Source organism: Stomoxys calcitrans, chromosome 1 (assembly GCF_963082655.1).
Source record: "Stomoxys calcitrans chromosome 1, idStoCalc2.1, whole genome shotgun sequence".
In the NCBI taxonomy this organism is placed as follows: Eukaryota; Metazoa; Arthropoda; class Insecta; order Diptera; family Muscidae; genus Stomoxys; species Stomoxys calcitrans.
This window is the reverse complement of record NC_081552.1, coordinates 23,126,868-23,146,273: the sequence shown is the minus strand read 5'-3', so window position 1 is coordinate 23,146,273 and position 19,406 is coordinate 23,126,868. Positions and strand designations below refer to the sequence as shown.

General features: G+C 37.7%; 1 protein-coding gene across 5 annotated transcripts in view; it reads right to left on the bottom strand.

Annotated features, from left to right (window-relative positions):
• Positions 1–3,738: 3,738 nt before the first annotated feature.
• LOC106095665 (phosphatidylinositol 4-phosphate 3-kinase C2 domain-containing subunit beta) overlaps positions 3,739–19,406 on the bottom strand; it is a 191,114-nt gene continuing 175,446 nt past the window's right edge. For all 5 annotated transcript variants that reach the window (XM_059363655.1, XM_059363641.1, XM_059363646.1 and 2 more), the window contains exons 15-18: positions 14,384–14,580; positions 13,155–13,246; positions 12,924–13,073; positions 3,739–4,026 (exon numbers count right to left, since the gene is read on the bottom strand). In XM_059363655.1, the coding sequence (XP_059219638.1) occupies positions 3,847–4,026; positions 12,924–13,073; positions 13,155–13,246; positions 14,384–14,580 (619 nt within the window). In that variant the 3' untranslated portion in view covers positions 3,739–3,846. The remainder of the gene's footprint in view (positions 4,027–12,923; positions 13,074–13,154; positions 13,247–14,383; positions 14,581–19,406) is intronic.

The window sequence follows — 19,406 nt, the reverse complement described above, 5'->3', positions numbered from 1 at the left end:
TTGTTTGCAACACCTCGAAATAAGCGTCTGGAACCCCATAATTATATATATTCTTGATCGTCATGACATTTTAAGTCAATATGGCCGTGTCCGTCCGTCCGTCTGTCTGTCGAAAGCACGCTAAATTTCGAAGGAGTAAAGCTAGGCGCTTGAAACTTTGCACAAATACTTTTTATTGGTGTAGGTCGGTTTGGATTGTAAATGGGCCAAATCGGTCTATGTTTTGATATAGCTGCCATACAAACCGATCTTGGGTCTTGACTTCTTGATTCTCTAAAGGGCGCAATTCTCGTTCAATCTGACGTTTGCACGTAATGTTTTCGTATCACTTTCACCAACTGTGCTAAGTATGATTTAAATCGGTTCATAATCTGGTATAGCTATAAACCGATCTTGGATCTTGACTTCTTGAGCCAATAATGCGCGCAATTCTCATCCGATTTGGCTGAAATTTTGCATGAGGTGTTTTGGTATCATTTCTAACAACTGTGGTAAGTATGTTCAAATCGATCTATGTTTTGATATAGCTGCCATATAAACCGATCTTGGGTCTTGACTTCTTGATCCCCTATAGGTCGCAATTCTCATCCGATTTGACTGAAATTTTGTTTTGGTATCATTTCTAACAATTGTGGTAAGTATGTTCAAATCGATCCATGTTTTGATATAGCTGTCATATAAACCGATCTTGGGTCTTGACTTCTTGATCCCCTATAGGTCGCAATTCTCATCCGATTTGACTGAAATTTTTTTTTGGTATCATTTCTAACAATTGTGGTAAGTATGTTCAAATCGATCCATGTTTTGATATAACTGCCATATAAACCGATCTTGGGTCTTGACTTCTTGATCCTCTATAGGGCGCAATTCTCATCCGATTTGACTGAAATTTTGCACGTGGTGTTTTGGTAGCACTTCCAACAACTGTGATAAGTATGGCGCAAATCGATACATAACCTGATATAGCTGCCATATAAACCGATCTGGGATCTTGACATCTTCAACTTTTAGAGGGCGCAATTCTTATCCGATTTTGCCGTAATTTTGCAACTGTGGTAAGTATGGTTCAAATCGGTCCATGTTTTGATACAGCGGCCACATAAACCGATCTGGGATCATTACCTTTTGAGCCTCTAGAGGGCGCAATTCTCATCCGATTTGGAAGAAATTTTGTACAACGGCTTCTCTCATGACCTTCAACATTCGTGTCGAATATGATCTAAATCGATCTATAGCTTGATGCAGCTCCCATATAAACCGATCTCCCGATTTTGCTTTTTGAAACCCTACAAGGCGCAATTCTTATCCGAATGGACTGAAATATTACACAATGACTTCTACAATACAGATCATATTCAAAATTCTTTGTTTGCCTAAAAAGAGATACCGCGCAAAGAGCTCGCCAAATGCGATCCATAGTGGAGGGTGTAAAAGATTCGGCCCGGCCGAACTTAGCACGCTCTTGCTTGTTTTTATTGTCTACCCTCCACCATAGGATGAGGGGTATACTAATCCCATGGCAGCCGGTTGTACGTACCGAATTGACCCGATGGAGTTTTTCATCGGCAAGGACTGCCGCCTCAGTGTGTAACACACTGCTACAACAACAACAACTAATTTCGTCATTCTGTTTGTAACTACTCGAAATATTCGTCTGAGACCCTGTAGAGTATATATATTCTTGATCGTCGCGACATTTTATGTTGATTTAGCCATGTCCGTCCGTCTGTCCGTTCGTCCGCCCGTCTGTCTGTCGAAAGCACGCTAACTTCCGAAGGAGTAAAGTTAGCCGCTTGAAATTTTGCACAAATACTTTTTATTAGTGTAGGTCGTTGGTATTGTAAATGGGCCATATCGGTCCATGTTTTGATAAAGCTGCCATATAAACCGATCTTGGGGCTTGACTTCTTGAGCCTCTAGAGTGCGCAATTCTTATCCGATTAAAATGAAATTTCGCACCACGTGGTTTGTTATGATATCCAACAACTGTACCAAGTATGGTTCAAATCGGTCCATAACCTGATATAGCTGTCAAATAAACCGATCTTGGGACTTGACTTCTTGAGCTTCTAGAGGGCGCAATTCTTATTCGATTTGAATGAATTTTTGCACGACGTGGTTTGTTATGATATCCAACAACTGTGCTAAGTATGGTTTAAATCGGTTCATAACTTGATATAGCTGTCATGTAAACAGATCTGGGGACTTGACTTCTTGAGCTTCTAGAGGGCGCAATTCCTATCCGATTTGTCTGAAATTTTGCATGACTTATTTTATTCTTACTTTCAACAACTGTTTCAAATTAGGTTCAAATCGGTTCATAATCTGATATAGCTGCCATATAAACCTATCTGAGATGTTGACTTCTTGAGCCTCTAGAGGTCGCAATTATTATCTGATTTGCCTGAAATTTTGTACGACGGATCCTCTCATGACCATCAACATATGTGTTTATTATGGTCTGTATCGGTGTATAGCACTATACAGCTCCCATTTAAATCGATCTCTCTATTTTACTTCTTGAGCCCCTAAAGGGCGCAATTCTTATTCGAATTGACTGACATTTTACACAGGTCTCCAACATATAATTTAATTGTGGTCCAAACCGGACCATATCTTATTGAATTTGGACCTGATCGGTTCTGATTTGGATATAGCTGCCATATAGACCGAATTCTGCTATGGGACATAAAGGATGCAATTTTCACCGGATTTTAAAGAAAGGTGGTTTACATGCATACCCGAGGTGGTGGGTATCCAAAGTTCAACCCGGCCGAACTTAACGCCTTTTAATTTTTTTTTTTTTCAGTTTTTTTATTATCAATTTTTTTTTTTCATTTCCTTTTTTTGTTTTGTTTCAATTTTTCCCCAAAAATTTGAGTATTAAGAAGAATTTGCTTTTCGCTTTTAATATTTTATTTAAATAAATTAAAAATTTTTGTTAAATAACCACATTTTCAACGACGCTGCAATAATCAAAGGTTGTTTTTTTTACCAATAATTTCATTTTAAAGCCAATAAAACTTATCGAGCAATAATAATTTTTTTTTTTTTAATATTTGTTTTGATTTCTTACTTGGCTGTGTTTTTTTTTTGTTTTTCTTTGTTTACGTAAAAATAAAGTACAAATTATATTAGGTATACATATATTATTGTGCAGATTAAGGTGTTTTCTTAATGCTTTAAACAGATAAAATTGACAATAATACACAAACAACGACTATATATTGAAGTTGGTTGTTACTTTAGACATAATATTCAATAATTAGGAAATACATAAAATAAAATAAAAAAAAAAAACAAATTATAATAATTAATTTAATTTAATTATAATAAAATAACCATACTTATAATTATTGATTTTAATTATTATTAAAAATTATCATAATAATGTTAATAATTTTCTTAGAAGCAAAGCGCAACGAAAAAAAAAAGAGAAGGGAAATTTTGGAATGTAACATCACACTGAAATATACAAATGAAAAAAATTCAAAACAACATCTACACGACTGCTACACTCATGCTTGGGACACCCAATCAATCCAATTGTGTGTTTTCGGTTTTTTTTTTCTTTATATACATATAAATTTTTGCTTAAATGTTAAATTGTATCATAATGTTGGTTGTATCCATGAAACAAATTACAACAATTCCTGCTTTAGGTTTTTTTTTTTTTTTGAAAAAAAAAAACTTTTCGCAGTTTCCAATTTAGTTTACAATTCCTTGCTTTCTTTTTCGTTTTGTACCCGAATGTTAATATTATTGTTAACAGTTTGCTCCGTCCAGTGTTCATATAAGCACAGAGCCCATAAGCCCTCCACCACCACTGTGGAGCTCATTTCTGTGTCAGTGTCGGCTCATGTTGCCCAAACGGAACCATTCAATCATCTCTTTGCGTAAATCATATTTACTCAAATCGATTTTGAAGCCACCCAATAATTCATTCTCTTGCAGAGTATCGTGGGACCACACGGTGACATTCAATTCTCGATTTTGTATGACTTGTAAAGGCATGCGATATTCCAGCTGAAAAATGAAGAAGAAATGTTTTAATTATTATATAAAAATGAAATTGTTGAGCTTTGTTTGTTTTTCTGTTCCGTAAAGATTCAAAAACGGCTAAACGGATTTTCATGAAATTTTCACAGATGGTAGAGTTTGGGCCCCCGGTGATATCCTAAGGGGGAGCGGACCCTCCCCCATACCATAATTTCCAGATCTCGGAAATGGGTGAACGGATTTAAGCTAAATTTTAAGGTACCACCTTATGGTACCCCAAAAACAGGAAATTGGTTAAAAATTTGAGAGTCAAATAATCGGGGGGGAACGCCCCATCCCAAAACCCACTCGAACGGACATGTGCACTGATTGGCACAATATGGATATCAAATGAAAGGTATTTAAGAGTAGAGTACGAATTTGGTATACAAATTTTACTCTTTAGTTTCGGGGGGTCCCCCACCTTCAAAAAAGCCCCAAGAGTATATTCACCGCTTTGGTCAAAATAGGTATCAATTGAAAGGTATTTAGGAGTAGAGTACGTACTTGGCATTTAAATGTTACCCTAAGAGTCGGGGGGCCCCCACCTCTAAAGACACCACTCAACAGGACACTTTAACCGCTTTGAGTAATTTATTGGGTATCAAATAAAAGGTAATTAAAAGTAGAATACAAATCTGAGACAAAAAAAAATATTTTTTGGTGTCTGAGGGCCCTCCCCACCTCCCAAAATCCCATAGCTGAAGAAAATTCAAAAGTGAAGTCCAATGCTGATATAAAAGTGTATTCCTTGCCACCCCCCAAAACCCCTCAAACGAAAGATATTTGGAAGCTCAGTACACATCTGTTATAAGAGTTTGGTCCAAGGTGTCTAGGGGGCCTCCCCAACCCCAAAAAACCCCCAAAACGGGCGTAAATGTCCGACGTCACAAAATGGGTATTGAATGAAAGGTATTGGGGACTAGACTTCGAATCTAGCATGCACAATTAGGACAGAGTCTGGGACCGGCCCACCCACTAAATACCCTCCAATAGGACGTGCAGTTCCATCGGGATAATATGTCACTTCTAAGAAAGGTCTGTGACAGTATATATCGAATCCAATGTTGATATAAGGACTCAAGTATTTTGGGTCACCATTCCGCAGGACAGTAGATCGCGACAAAAAAAAAACAGAGTAGAGTTCACTTTTTACCCTCAAATTGGGATGGACACAAGAGGACCTGCGGAACTTTAAGAATCTGATATCCCAAGTGGTCGCTATAAAATATGATTTTTAACGTTGATAAGCAATATAAACAAAAATAATTAGTCAGAACCTGAGCGAGACCGTTCGCCCTGAATATCGATAGCCTCCTTCAAAATGCTTGACATTATGGGTGGGTACGATGCTAATATTACCTCAGGGTCCGCCTCTAAACTCCCTTCAAATCTCCCTTGCCTACTATGGCGATAAATAATGATAAACAATAGGAGTTTGATAATAGAAAACGAATTTGATATCCAATTTTGAGGCCAAATGTTTGGGGGTCGTATCACCGCATAAACTCCCCCTAAACTAATGGCAATTGGGGCTCAAATTAAAGAAATTTAAGAGTAGAGCACGATGTAGATGTTTTTTCTGGGCTAAGTACGTGGGATGCCGCCCCACCCTGCATACCCCTTAAACTGGACATATTTGTGGATTATGGCACTAAACCACACTTATAAACCGACTATAGCAATATGTAGCTTCAAAGTGGTTTTAGGGAGTGGAGTTTGAATCTGCTATCCACTTTCGGGGCAAAGAATTTGGCTGCTCCAATCCACCACCAAATCCAAGAGAATGAAGTAGATCTAATATCCAAACTTGTATCCTATTTGTAAAAACGCCAGATCTCGGTGATGGGTGGGGCGATTTAAGCGAAATTTAGCTTATAATTACTTATATACAGAAGTTTGTATCGTTATTTAGGGTGGGATATCTAATAATGACAATATTGGACTCAAAAGAAATTTATTTGACACCAGAGCACGAATCTGATATATGGGGATCCGCCTCACCACCTAAAACATCCCCATACCGGACTTATTTACCGACCATAACAAAATCAGGCTCCAATTAAAAGCATTTGGGAGAAGAGCACCAATTTAATATTCATATTGGCGCGAAATATCTGAAAGGCCGTACCAGCACACCCAAACAGGACTAATTTCCTGAAGTGACCGTATAGGGCTCACATAAAATAAGAGAGTGAAAGACGGCGCAGCGGAGCGGGCCCTGTACAGCTAGTCTTATATATAACAAGTAAAAAGGTGTTAAAAGGTGGGCCGAACTTTGGATACCCACCACCTCGGGTATATATGTAAACCATCTTTCGTCAAAATCCGGTGCAAAACTCATACCTTATGTTCCATAGCTTAACATAACTCTTTGTCCCAAATTTCGGCACAATCGGACAATAAATGCGATTTTTATGGCCCCAAAATCTAAAACCGAGAGATCGGTCTATATGGCAGCTATATCCAAATCTGGACCGATCTGTGCGATTACGCAGAAGTATGTCAAGGGGCTCACTGCCCAAATTTCGGCGACATCGGATAATAAATGCGTGCCTTATGGGCCTAAGACCCCAAATCGGAGGATCGGTCTATATGGCAGCTATATCCAAATCTGGACCGATCTGAGCCATATTGACGGAGGATGTTAAAGGGTCTAACACAACTGACTGTCCCAAATTTCAGCAAAATCGGATAATAAATGTGGCTTTTATGAGCCTAAGACCCTAAATTGGAGAATCGTTCTATATGGCAGCTATATCCAAATCTGGGCCGATCTGAGTCAAATTGTTGAAGGACGTCGAAGGGCCTAAGACAACGCACTGTCCCAAATTTCAGCAAAATCGGATAATAAATGTGGCTTTTATGGGCCTAAGACCCTAAATTGGAGAATCGTTCTATATGGCAGCTATATCCAAATCTGGACCGATCTGAGTCAAATTGTTGAAGGACGTCGAAGGGCCTAAGACAACGCTCTGTCCCAAATTATAGCAAAATCGGATAATAAATGTGGCTTTCATGGGCCGATGACCCTAAATCGGAGGATCGGTCTATATGGCAGCTATATCCAAATGTGAACCGATCTGAGCCAAATTGACGAAGGACGTTGGATGGCCTAACACAACCCACTGTCCCAAATTATAGCAAAATTGGATAATTAATGTGGCTTTCATGGGTCTAAGACCCTAAATCGGAGGATCGGTCTATATGGCAGCTATTTCCAAATCTAGACCGATCTGAGCCAAATTGACGAAGGATGTCGAAGGGCCTAACACAACTCACTGTCCCAAATTTCAGCAAAATCGGATAATAAATGTGGCTTTTATTGGCCTAAGACCCTAAATCGGCGGATCGGTCTATATAGGGGCTATATCAAAAGCCCATCTTCGAACTTAACCTGCTTATGGATAATAAAATATTCTGTGCAAAGTTTCAGCTCAATATGTATCTCTATTTTTGAAGACTGTAGCGTGATTTCAACAGGCAGACGGACGGACATGTCTAGATCGTCTTAGATTTTTACGCTGGGTCGGAAATGGATATTTTGATGTGTTGCAAACGGAATGACATAATGAATATACCCGCATGCTTTGGTGGTGGGTATAACAACATATTATTTCGAGATTTGCTGAATATCCAGAATCCAAATTATGGCGTTTGCTTCAAGGCGGAGAAACGGTTTTGTCTCTTATGAAACGTTTAGCACCTGGCAGTGGTAATGAGGCCATTATTCGCACGTTGTTTTTAGTTCAAATGCCAGACTACATTCGACCGCTTTTGACAGTTTGGGAGGAAGAAGATTTCGATAAATTTTCAAAAATGGCAGACAAGATGTTGGACGCCAACAATACCATGGCCAATGCTACCACAATAGTTTCCCCACGGTTTGCAATGCATGGTTCTGTGAATGCCATAAACTCTCAGGTATCTTTGGCAGATATTTGCAAGTCGATAGCCTACAAATTCAACAAAATAGCGATCAGCTATCAAGATCTCGATGCAGTGACAAAACATCAAGACAACTGGTTAACAAATTGCATGTCGCCCACGTCGACTTTCTGGTGAAAAACTTGCAGCAGCAAAGGTAGAGATTAAATTTTTATTAGATAATGGAATATGTCGTCCCTCAAAAAGTCCATGGGCCAGCCTAATTCACATGGTGTCGAAAAAAACTTGTAGTTGGCGCACATGTGGTGATTTCCCGAAGCATTACAGGAGCATGACGAGGATCGCCAACACCACATACAAATGTGGTTACAACTGGATTCCCAGACCGATATCTCAAAGCCAATATCAACGATTTTTCAGACAGATTACATGGTAAGCACATTTTTACTACACATGATCTCGTTAGAGCGTATTACCAAATCCCAATGGCAAATAAGGACATTCAGGAAACAGCGGTATGTACACCTTTTGGTCTGGTTGAATTTTTCTATATGCAATTTGGTTTGCAAAATGCCACCCAAACATTTCAACGATTTATGTGTTCGGTTTTAAGGGGCCTTGACTATCAATTGAGGAGCATGAGACACATTTTCGGGAGGTATTTCAACGTTTACGACATCATGAAGCAACAATAAATGTAACAAATGTTGTTTTGGCCAATCTGAAGTTCAATTTCATGGATATATCATCAACGGCGATGGCTCGAAACCACCTACCGATCGAGTAACCGCAATCGAAAACTATGCTAAGCCCGAAACGATTTGTGAACTTCGTAGATTTCTTGGTGGAATAAATTTTTATTGTCGATGCATATCTCATGGTGCTCAATTGCAGGCACCATTAAACGAATTTCTCAAAGATACGATGAGAAATGATAAGAGGAAAGTCCCTTTGGCATCCGAGGCAGAGAGAGCATTTTTGGCTTATAAGGAGAGCCTACTTCACGCAACCATGCTTTCTCATCCGGCTTCAACCTCAGAACTGGCTCTTGCTACCGGTGCATCGGATATTGTAATTGGTGCCCTTCTAGAACAGAACCATAATCCGGGAAAAAGAAACCTCTTGGTTTAGTAGCTCTGAAAGGAACTATAGCACTTATGACAGAGAATTGCTTGCCATTTATTAGGCAATAAATACAGCAAATTCTCGAAGCTCGCCATTTTGTGATAAGGACCGATCACAAACCTTTAATATACGCTTTCTCTCAACTAAGGCACTTAGACTGTGTCTCGCAATTTACAACTGAAATTATATATTTGGCAGGACCTGAGAACACGGTGGCAGACGAATTTTCTCGCCAGCAGCACACATCGTGGCAGCAGTATTTTGGTCCAATTGGTTTCACGTTTTGGCTGTCCAAGGGTGATAACAACAGATCAAGGGACCCAATTCGAATCTGGATTATTCAAAGCACTTGTTCACAACTTTAACTGGATCTAAACGAATGAGAACAACAGCCTATCATCCCCAATCAAACGAGATGATAGAAAGATGGCACAGATCTTTTAAAGCTGCATTGATGTGTCACAGTAATACGTCTTGGTTTGAAATACTTCTTAAGGTAATGCTGGGAAACGGCTTTTAAAGAAGATCTACAAGCTTCGCCAGCTGACCTTCTATATGGCGGACATGTACTATTACCCCATGAGTTCTTCAGCCAATCAAACATTCCTGCAGAATTTTTAAAAAGACTTCGTGATCATTTCAATTTCTTATGACCAGTTCCTGCCTCGCATCACAACAAGAGTAAATTCATATTTAACAATCTTAAGAATTGTGCTCATGTTTTTCAAATCACTGATGCTGTTAGGGAACCTGTTGAACCACCTGGACCATGCGAAATAATTCAAAGAAATCAATATAAGGGGCAATAATGTTAACATATCCGTCGACCGTCTGAAACCGGCTTTCATCATCAATAATTCTGAACAACCGGTAAAAGAACATCAAGAACCATAGCCCAACATAAGATGCAACGTAGAGATCTGAGACTATTCCATCATCGTCTCAAAACATGACATTCATGAAATGTCTTCAGTTCGAGATTCACCAGCGACTGATAATGAACTGTCACAACTACCTTCAAGCACACAACCATGTCGATCTCGCAAAAGTATGTCTTTGCAAGTACTTCCTGACTTAGTCACTGGAGAGGGGGTGGATGTGGCAACCCCGAACTTGCCGATTTCTGAGAGTAAACGAGATGACAACCCTTCAGCTGCCAGACGAAGACGAAAGCAATTGTTAGTTGATTGTGAGTTGTTCGGCCGTAGACTTTCATAAAAGTTAATCGAATTAATTGTCGCACAATTTTATATTAAATATAGAGAGATTTCAATAGTTGTTAAGTTAAACATGAATCTAGTAGTAGTAGTAGTAGTAATCTTTATTTTCATTATTTTCTTTTTCAATACAATAATGTCTAAATAAACTTAAAATAAAATAAAAGCAATATATTAGCGTATTTCAGAGTTAATCCATCAAAATAAAGATTTACGGCTATGACTTCAAGTCGTCAGCCGATTAAGTTAAACATGAATCTTTTATTAGCAACAACAACTATAGATATAAAAAAAGAAGGCATATCGGCTAGAAAACTCTCAAATATTTTAAAACGCAGAAACGCCATCCGCAATTTACTGTATCCAATAAATTTCAGAACGCCGCAATATTCAGATGCTTTACAGTGGGTTGGAATCAAAAAAAAAAAAAAAAATAGTTAAGAATTAACGGGATTATGTGCAAAATTTTAAGGCCGTTATTCGTCCGGGCGCCTCGCACCATGCCACTAAAATTTGTTTAATCCTTACTAAAGAGTGCTTACTGAGGTCTACGATATTTCTTCTGGTCTTCAACTTATATTTTTTTGGAATTTTTACTGAGACTGGACTTCTAAAAAATGTTTTGTGCCAAACAATATTTGTGGCCGCCTCCTAACTAAAAAGTGACTATTTTGGTACCATCTTTTCTAAAAATGGGTATTTGGGTATTTTAGTGAAAAAATTCGGGTAGTTTTGATTTTCTTAAGGGCAGGATTATTTGTAAAATTTAAAATTTTCATTTTCAGCAAATTGAAAAGTTGAAAATCAAGCCATAATAAAGAGTTTTTAGGGTCTTGTCAATAAGTGCCGGCACCATCTGGGGCCTTAAAATTTTGCCCTTAATCTCCTTGGCACCTAACCTATAACCATTCATAATTTCCAAGAATTTTGTATAACCGTTCTCAAAATTCGGATTTTCACTATTTTTTCGATTCTATCCCACAGTGTGTTTATTTATTTTTTCACTTCGGTCAAATAAAACCCAATTTTGGTCACTTTCTCTCTAACGTAGTATTTCGTCGGTCCCCAACTGCTACATTATAGAGAAGTTTGACTGTATATTCAAACTGTAATAACTACGGTTGACAAATGACAACATTATTGCAAATTACCCAAAATCTAGCGAACATATATATGAGAGCTAATTTCGACCAAACTCTATAGATATTGTAGTAGTCTTCGAGTGAAACGTTGTTGAAATATCTATCTTGGCATGATTGGTCAATAAATGCGCTTGCACTGGCTCTTGAAGTGAAAATCGGGCGATATATTTATATGAGAGCTTTATCTAAATCTGGACCGATTTCTATGAAATTCACCAGTGGTATTAAGAGTTATAAGAAAATCCTTCCTGCCAAATTTCGAGAGAATCAGTTAAGAAATGAGCACTTTATTGCAATACTTCTCAAAATCGGGCAAACATATGTATAAGAGCTATATCTTAATCTGAACCGATTTCGAGCAAACTTCTTAGATATTGTGGTAGTCGTAGAGGAAAGCGTTGTACAAAATTTTGGGAAGATTTGTCAATAAATGGGTCTTTCTATGAAATTCACCAGTAATATCGAGAGCCATAAGAAAATCCTTTCTGCAAAATTTCGAGAGAATCGGTTAACTAATGACCATTTTATAGCTGTATTACTGCAAATCGGACGAACATATATATGGGAGCTATATCCAAATCTGAACAGATTTCTATAATATTCACTTTTTATATCGGAAGACATAAGAAAATCCTTCCTGCCAAATTTCGAGAGAATCGGTTAACAAATGACAATTTTATTCAGTATTACTGCAAATCGGACGAAAATACATATGGGAGCTATATCCAAATCAGAACCGATTTTTATAAAATTCACCAGTAAAGTTGAGGGTCATAAGAAAATCCTTTCTGCAAAATTTTGAGAGAATCGGTTAACTAATGACCATTTTATAGCTGTATTACTGCAAATCGGACGAAAATACATATGGGAGCTATATCCAAATCTGAACCGATTTCTATAAAATTCACCAGTAAAATTGAGGGTCATAAGAAAATCCTTCCTACCAAATTTTAAGAGAATCGGTCAAAAATTAACCATTTTATTGCTGTATTACTGCAAATCGGACGAACATATATATATGGAAGCTATATCCAAATCTGAACCGATTTCTATAAAATTCGCCAGTAATATTGAGATTCAAAAGAAAATCCTTCTTGCCAAATTTCGACAGAATCGGTTAACAAATGACTATTTTATTGCATTATTACTGCAAATCGGACGAACATATATATGGAAGCTATATCTAAATCTGAACCGATTTTTTCCAATTTCAATAGGCTTCATTTCTAGGACGAAAAATATAATGATATAATGATTCTGAGTCGATCGGTATACTTATCAATGGGTCTAGCTCTTCTTCTTCTTAGCGTTGCAAGCAAACGCACAACGTTATAACACCCTGCCCATCTGCAGGAGCTTGACGAGGATCGCCACCTCCACATGAAAATGTGGCTAAAACAACAACAATAACTTTTCAATGGGTCCTTTACTCTTCCTTCTGCTTGTTACAAACAAATGCACTAAGTTATAATGCCCTACACCGCAGTGGTGGTGTAGGGTTTAATAAACTCACCGTCTCCATGTAACTGGGTACACAGGTTTTCCGGACCACTTTTGTTTTACGTTTTGTTGCCTTTTTATCATCTGGCTTTAAATAGCATTTCACATAGGTATTGGGTTCCTGGCCACCAGCCAACAGAGGCAAACCTTTAGCATGATGTATCTTAAACAATAAAGTAATAAAAAACATTGGTCAAAACTTCTTTAAAAGCTAATAAAACAGTGAAGAATATAAAATACTAACCATAACGGTCAAAGCCTCTCGGCGATATTGCATGGACAATCTCAATTGGCCTACTTCGTAAGGTTGCTCCCTGGAGGTTTGTGAACGAATTTCTATAAAAAAATGCAAATTTTGAAAAAAAAAAAAATAACACAAAGAAAAAAAAACATAGTAGAAAAATCCAACATAAAAAAATAAAAATAAAATAAAACCAGTAAGGAAAGGCAAAAGTCGGGCAGGGCCGACTATATAATACCCTACACCACCTGGTGTACGTAGTACTTTTTATATGTAGAACTTATCTCGAAATCTTGGGATTTTAATTTGGATACCTATTGAAATATCAAATAGAACCTTGTAAGATTTTCCTACGATAGGACAATAAATTTGGATTTACACATCCTTAAAAGGCCATATCGGATAAAAGATTATATGGGTGTTATATTGAAGTCTGTGTCAATTTTGATGACACATATTGGGACGTCAAATAGAACATCTCACGCCCTATATTGTAAATATGTGACCAAAATTGTGGTTCTTACTGTCTTAAAAGCCCATATCGGAAGATATATTGGGTTGCCCAAAAAGTAATTGCGGATTTTTTAAAAGAAAGTAAATGCTCTTTTAATAAAACTTAGAATGAACTTTAATCAAATTTACTTTTTTTACACTTTTTTTTTAAAGCAAGCTAAAAATAACAGCTGATGACTGACAGAAGAAAGAATGCAATTACAGAGTCTCAAGCTGTGAAAAAATTTGTCAACGCCGACTATATGAAAAATCCGCAATTACTTTTTGGGCAACCCAATATTTCTTCCGATATGAGCTATATCTAAATCAGAAGCGATTTTAATGAAATTTTGCGCACGTATTGGAACGTCAAATAAAACGAATCATGCAAAATCATACGAAAATTTTGGTGAAATTGAGCGAAAATTGTGCCTACTACAGTCTTTAAAGTCCAACCGTTCAAGAACTTAACCTGCGTGCAGCAAAAAGACGTATCAGTGCCAAATTTCAGATTAATATCTCAATTTTTGAAGAAAGTAACGTGATAACAACAGACTGACGGACAGACACACGGATATCGTTAAATCGCTTTGGAATTTTACGACGATCCGAAATATATATACTTTATGGGGTCGCAGATCAATATTTCGATGTGTTACAAACGGAATGACTGGGTTGGTATACCCCCCTCCTATGAGGGTGGGTATAAAAATGCCTAAATTTGTTACCAAATACATTACCTTTAACTTTCGATACATCTAGCTTAGCCTCCCTTTGATCTCTCAATAGCGGATGGAAGAACGTGTACACCAAATCCGAATGGGCTATTTCATCGGCTGAGTTGAATAATGAGATAAGGAAATGACGTATTTCTGGTAGACGTCTTTCGGCCACCGACTTGACATTCGAACGGCCCACATGAAGGCCGCTTGGTAAACTGGAAATAAACAGGAAACATTTTTTTTTTTTATAATAAAAAGGAAAAAATGATAAATAAAATGTATCTATTACATAAATGGGCAACAACACACAACCGCATAACAAACGAACAGAGGCACACCGATAGTGTGAGCAACTCGTGTGCCTTCGTTTGGTTCACGCATCGTTGTTATTTTACATAGCATTGTTGTTATTTTACCCTTGGTTGATTGGTCTCGGAATTTACTGCTCCTCAAACAAACACACTTTATTTTCCCTTATTCCGGTTGGTGATGGCGTAGTTGAATGTCGAAATTTTTACAAAACGGTATTATGGTTGCCGAAGAAAGTCGAATTCGACTGTCAAATTTGACGAAAACGATCGATCAATAAGTAAATTGACTACATCCCGCCTGTTTGTCGAGAGTATAGAACCTACTTATAAAGGGTGATCTTTTAGCTATTATCTTTTTGGCAACGCTGGTTTAAATAGCTCACGCACGTTTCGTGTTTTGTTTCACTGTCAAACATCTTCAGTTAGGTCTATAATTTAACCATGAATCGTCTTACAAACGAACAACGCTTGCAAATTATTGAATTTTATTATCCAAATGCGAGCTCTGTTAAGAAAGTTCATAGCGCGCTTGTGTGCTCAGCGACGAAGCTCATGTGTGACTCAATGGGTACGTAGATCAGCCAGAAGCATTGCAAGAGCTACCAGGAAAAGTCACAGTTTGGTGCGGTTTATGGGCTGGTGCCATCATTGGACCGTACTTCTTCAAAGATGAAACGAATCGTAACGTAACTGTGAATGATGAGCGCTACCGTGAGGTGATATCCAACTTTTTTTTTGCCCAAAATGCAAAAAAAAACTTGCCTTGCAGACATGTAGTTTCAACAAGATGGTGCCAGATGCCACACAGAACGTGTACGATTGAACTTATTGAGAAGGGAGTTCGGCGAAAAATTTTTTTTAATGTTCGGGACCGGTCAATTAGCCGCCTAGATCTTGCGATTTATAGCCTTTAGACTATTTTTGTGGTCCGCTTCAATTAACGCATTGGAAGACAACATTCAAGCATTTATTCATAAGATACCGACCGAAAGACTATGCCAAAGTTCGACTAAGCGGATGGACCATTTGAGGCGCAGTCACGGTCAACATTTGCATGAAATAATCTTCAATCATTAAATTAAATGGACCGTACTATCGATTCAGATAAAGATTTCAGATTTATTGAAAAACTTTCCTATAGCTCTTAAAAAATCACCCTTTAAATTTTTTTTTTTTATTTACCACAATAGTTTTTCTATTATCAAACTAACACTAAGGAACAGGGGCAAACTTCCCACATATCAATGAGTGCAGTCCGATTTAGGTTTTAAGCTCAATGATAAGGGGCCTCCTTTTTATAGCCGAGTCCGAACGGCGTGCCGCAGTGCGACACCTATTTGGAGAGAAGTCTTACATGGCATAGTACCTCACAAATGTTGCCAGCATTAGGAGGCGAAAACCAACGTGAAAATTTTTTCTGATGATCTCGCCAGGATTCGAACCCAGGCGTTCAGCGTCATAGGCGGACATGCTAACCACTGCGCTACGGTGGCCTCGAAGGCAAATAAGTTACGGAATACCAGGAAATGTGAAATTCGCCTTTGAATGCTGTCGATTTTCGCCTTCGACAACGTGAAAAATTGTGATTACTTTCAACTGGGTTAGTGTGCCCATCACTGATCTATTATATATAAAAATGATAAAAGTGTTGTGCCTTGTTTATTTGTTTGCTTGTTATTTTTGTATGTTACCTATAGACTCCAAAACGACTGAACCGATTTTCATAGATGGTAGAGTTTGACCCCCGATGGATATATGCTATTCCATTGTTTGATCTCCGAAGGGAGAGTGGACCCTCGCCCTTACCCCAATTTTCAAAAACGCGGAATTAAGTGAAATTTGTTTGAAAAAACACGAAATTGGTTTAAAACTTTGGGGTCAAAAAACCGTGGGGGACGCCCTACCCCAAAACCCACCCAAACGGACATGTTTACCGATTGGCACAATATGGGCATCAAATGAAAGATATTTAAGAGTATAATATGAACTTGATATAACAATTTGATCCTTAGTGTCGGGGGGTCAACCCGCCCCCAAGAATCGCCCACATATGGCAAGCTTACAAAGTGGGTCAGTATGGATATCAAATGAAAGGTAACTGGAGGTAGAAAATATACAAATTTGGGGTCAAGTCCTGAAATCAACTGATGACATGGGTAGTTCCATAGAAATTACCATGTAGACAACTTAGTTGTATTGACGTGAAGGTAAGGTTGCAAACACTTGGTGACAAACAAAAAACTATGCAAAAAACCCTTTTTTGCTGATAAAGTAAGCATTTATCAAAATGAGGCGTTATACCAAAAAAAAATATCCAATGCTTTCTATGTCACCCTGTAACTCAAAGCAAACCAAAAATTTCGCTTAGAATATGTAAATTTTCAATAACACTAAGTAACAACTCTAGTTCTACTCCAATTAAAATGGCAAAAGTTTTGAAATTTTCACCAACAAAAATCACTGTTTAAACCCCAAACACAACTATTAAATCCACATAAAAAAAAATTATAAAACCAACGAAATCACGGTATAACTATGAACATCCCGCAGTCTGGAACTTTGAGCTCCGATCTGTGTGGTGGTCATATGTAGTTATCACGAAAAGCTCAGCTAAGAGCTACCAGGCACATCCACAGGTTGTTGAAAGCGGAATGCTTCGTTTACGGAGTAGCTGCAACTGCAGTCACGGTATCAAGTGGATATTCGCAGTGAGAGGCCGGGCGGCACCGGCTCTTGCTTAAATACTGCGTACCTATGATGCTCTATGTGACAAGGCGAGTTTTTTTCCCGCAACGATCGGTCCTATGGACCGGAACGAGCTTATTCATCTTTACCTCCACATGCAATGTGGCTACAACAACAACACCAACGAAATACTTGAAATTTCAACTCTACTATTAATCAGGGTTGCCAAATATTGTAAATTTTACTCTCCAAGGTGTTCTAAAGCAATTTCAATTGGAACATAAAAAAAAATATTTTGAAAATTGGAGTTTTTGCCGCTGTTTTGCGATTTTCACCCATAGTGCAATGGTGTGCCGGCTAAAACGCACCAAATCTCTTGCAGGATACTCCTAGCACATCATCACCGCTTTCGCATTACTTCGAGGTAGATCAGACTTTAAGTCGCCACATCACTAACCTGTCCTGTGACTTTCCCTAAAGGAAGGTGTATATGTAGTACTTTTTCCAAAGCAGGAGGTATTTTAGGTAACGTTCCCCAAGCAAAAGGCTACTTTTAATAAATTTCATCAGGAAATGGGTATTTTTAAACAACTTTTCCCGAAGGAATTCCCAATCATTTTAGTATCTTTTCCCAAGGGAAATGATTGGTTTAATATATTTTCCCTAGCGAAAGGGCCGTTTAGGTACCTTTTCCTAAGAGAAGTAGTAGGCTAGTTTTAGTACGTTTTTCCAAGGGAATAGCTAGTTTTAGTACTCTCTAAGGGTAAGGGTAGTTTTAGTACCTTTTCCCAAGGGAAAGGCTAGTTTTAGTCCTTTTCCCAATGGAAATGGTAGTAATAGTGCCTTTTTCCAACGAAAATTATAGTTATAATATCTTGTCCCGACGGAAATAACAGTTGCAGTATCGTTTCCCCACGCAAATAGTAGTTATAGTACCTTTTTCCAACGAAAATGGGAAATTTAGTTTTAGAACCTCTTTCAAGGGAAAGGATAGTTACAGTTCCTTTCCTAAAAGAAATGTTAGATTTTGTAGTTTTCTCTAAGGGAAAGGTTAGTTTTAGTACCTTTTCCTAAAGGTAAGGGTAGCTTTAGTACCTTTTTCAATAAGGAAAGGTTAGTTTCAGTACCTTTTCCCAATGAAAATGATAGTTATAGTACCTTTTCACAACGGAAATGGTAGATTTAGTAACTTTTCCTTTATAAAAGGGTAACTTTAGTACCCTTTTCTTTGGGAAATTGTATTTTAGACCCTATATTCAAGGGAACGGTTAGTTTTAGTACATCCTACATAGGGAAAGGGTAGATTTAGTACCTTTACCCAAAGGAATGTGTATTTTATTTAGATTTAGTACCTTTTCCCAAGGGAAAGGGTAGATTTAGTACCTTATAGTAAAGGCCAGTTTTATTACTTTTTCTCAAGGGAAAGACTATTTTTATTACCTTTTCCCGAGTGAAGGGGTATTTTTAGTACCTATTCTGAAGGAAAAGGGTATTTTTATTACATTTTTCGGAGGAAAATGGTAGTTTTAGTATTAACCCTAAAGGAAAGGGTAGTTTTAGTACATCTTCCCAAGGGAAAGCATAGTTTTAGTACCTTTTTCCAAGGGAAAGCGTAGTTTTAGTACCTTTTTCCAAGGAAAACGGTTGTTTTAATACCTTTCCCAAAGGAAAGGTTAGTTTTGGAAATTCCCAAGGGTAAATGTCATTTTTACCAAGGGTAAATGTATTTAAAGTACATTTTCTCAAGGGAAATGGTAGTTTAGTACATCTTCCCAAGGGAAAGTGAAGTTTTAGTACTTTTTCCCAAGGGAAAGTTTAGTTTTAATACATTTTCCTAAGGGAAAGGCTAATTTTAGTGCATTTTCCCTAGGGAAAGGCTAGTTTTAGTACCTTTTCCCAAGGGAAAGGATAGTTTTAGTACCTTTTCGCAAAGAAAAGGGCATTTTTAGTACCTTTTCCCAAGGTAAAGGGCAATTTAGTACATTTTCCGAAGAGAAATGGTAGTTTTAGCTCCTTTTTTTAGTATCTTTTCTTTTCCCAAGGAA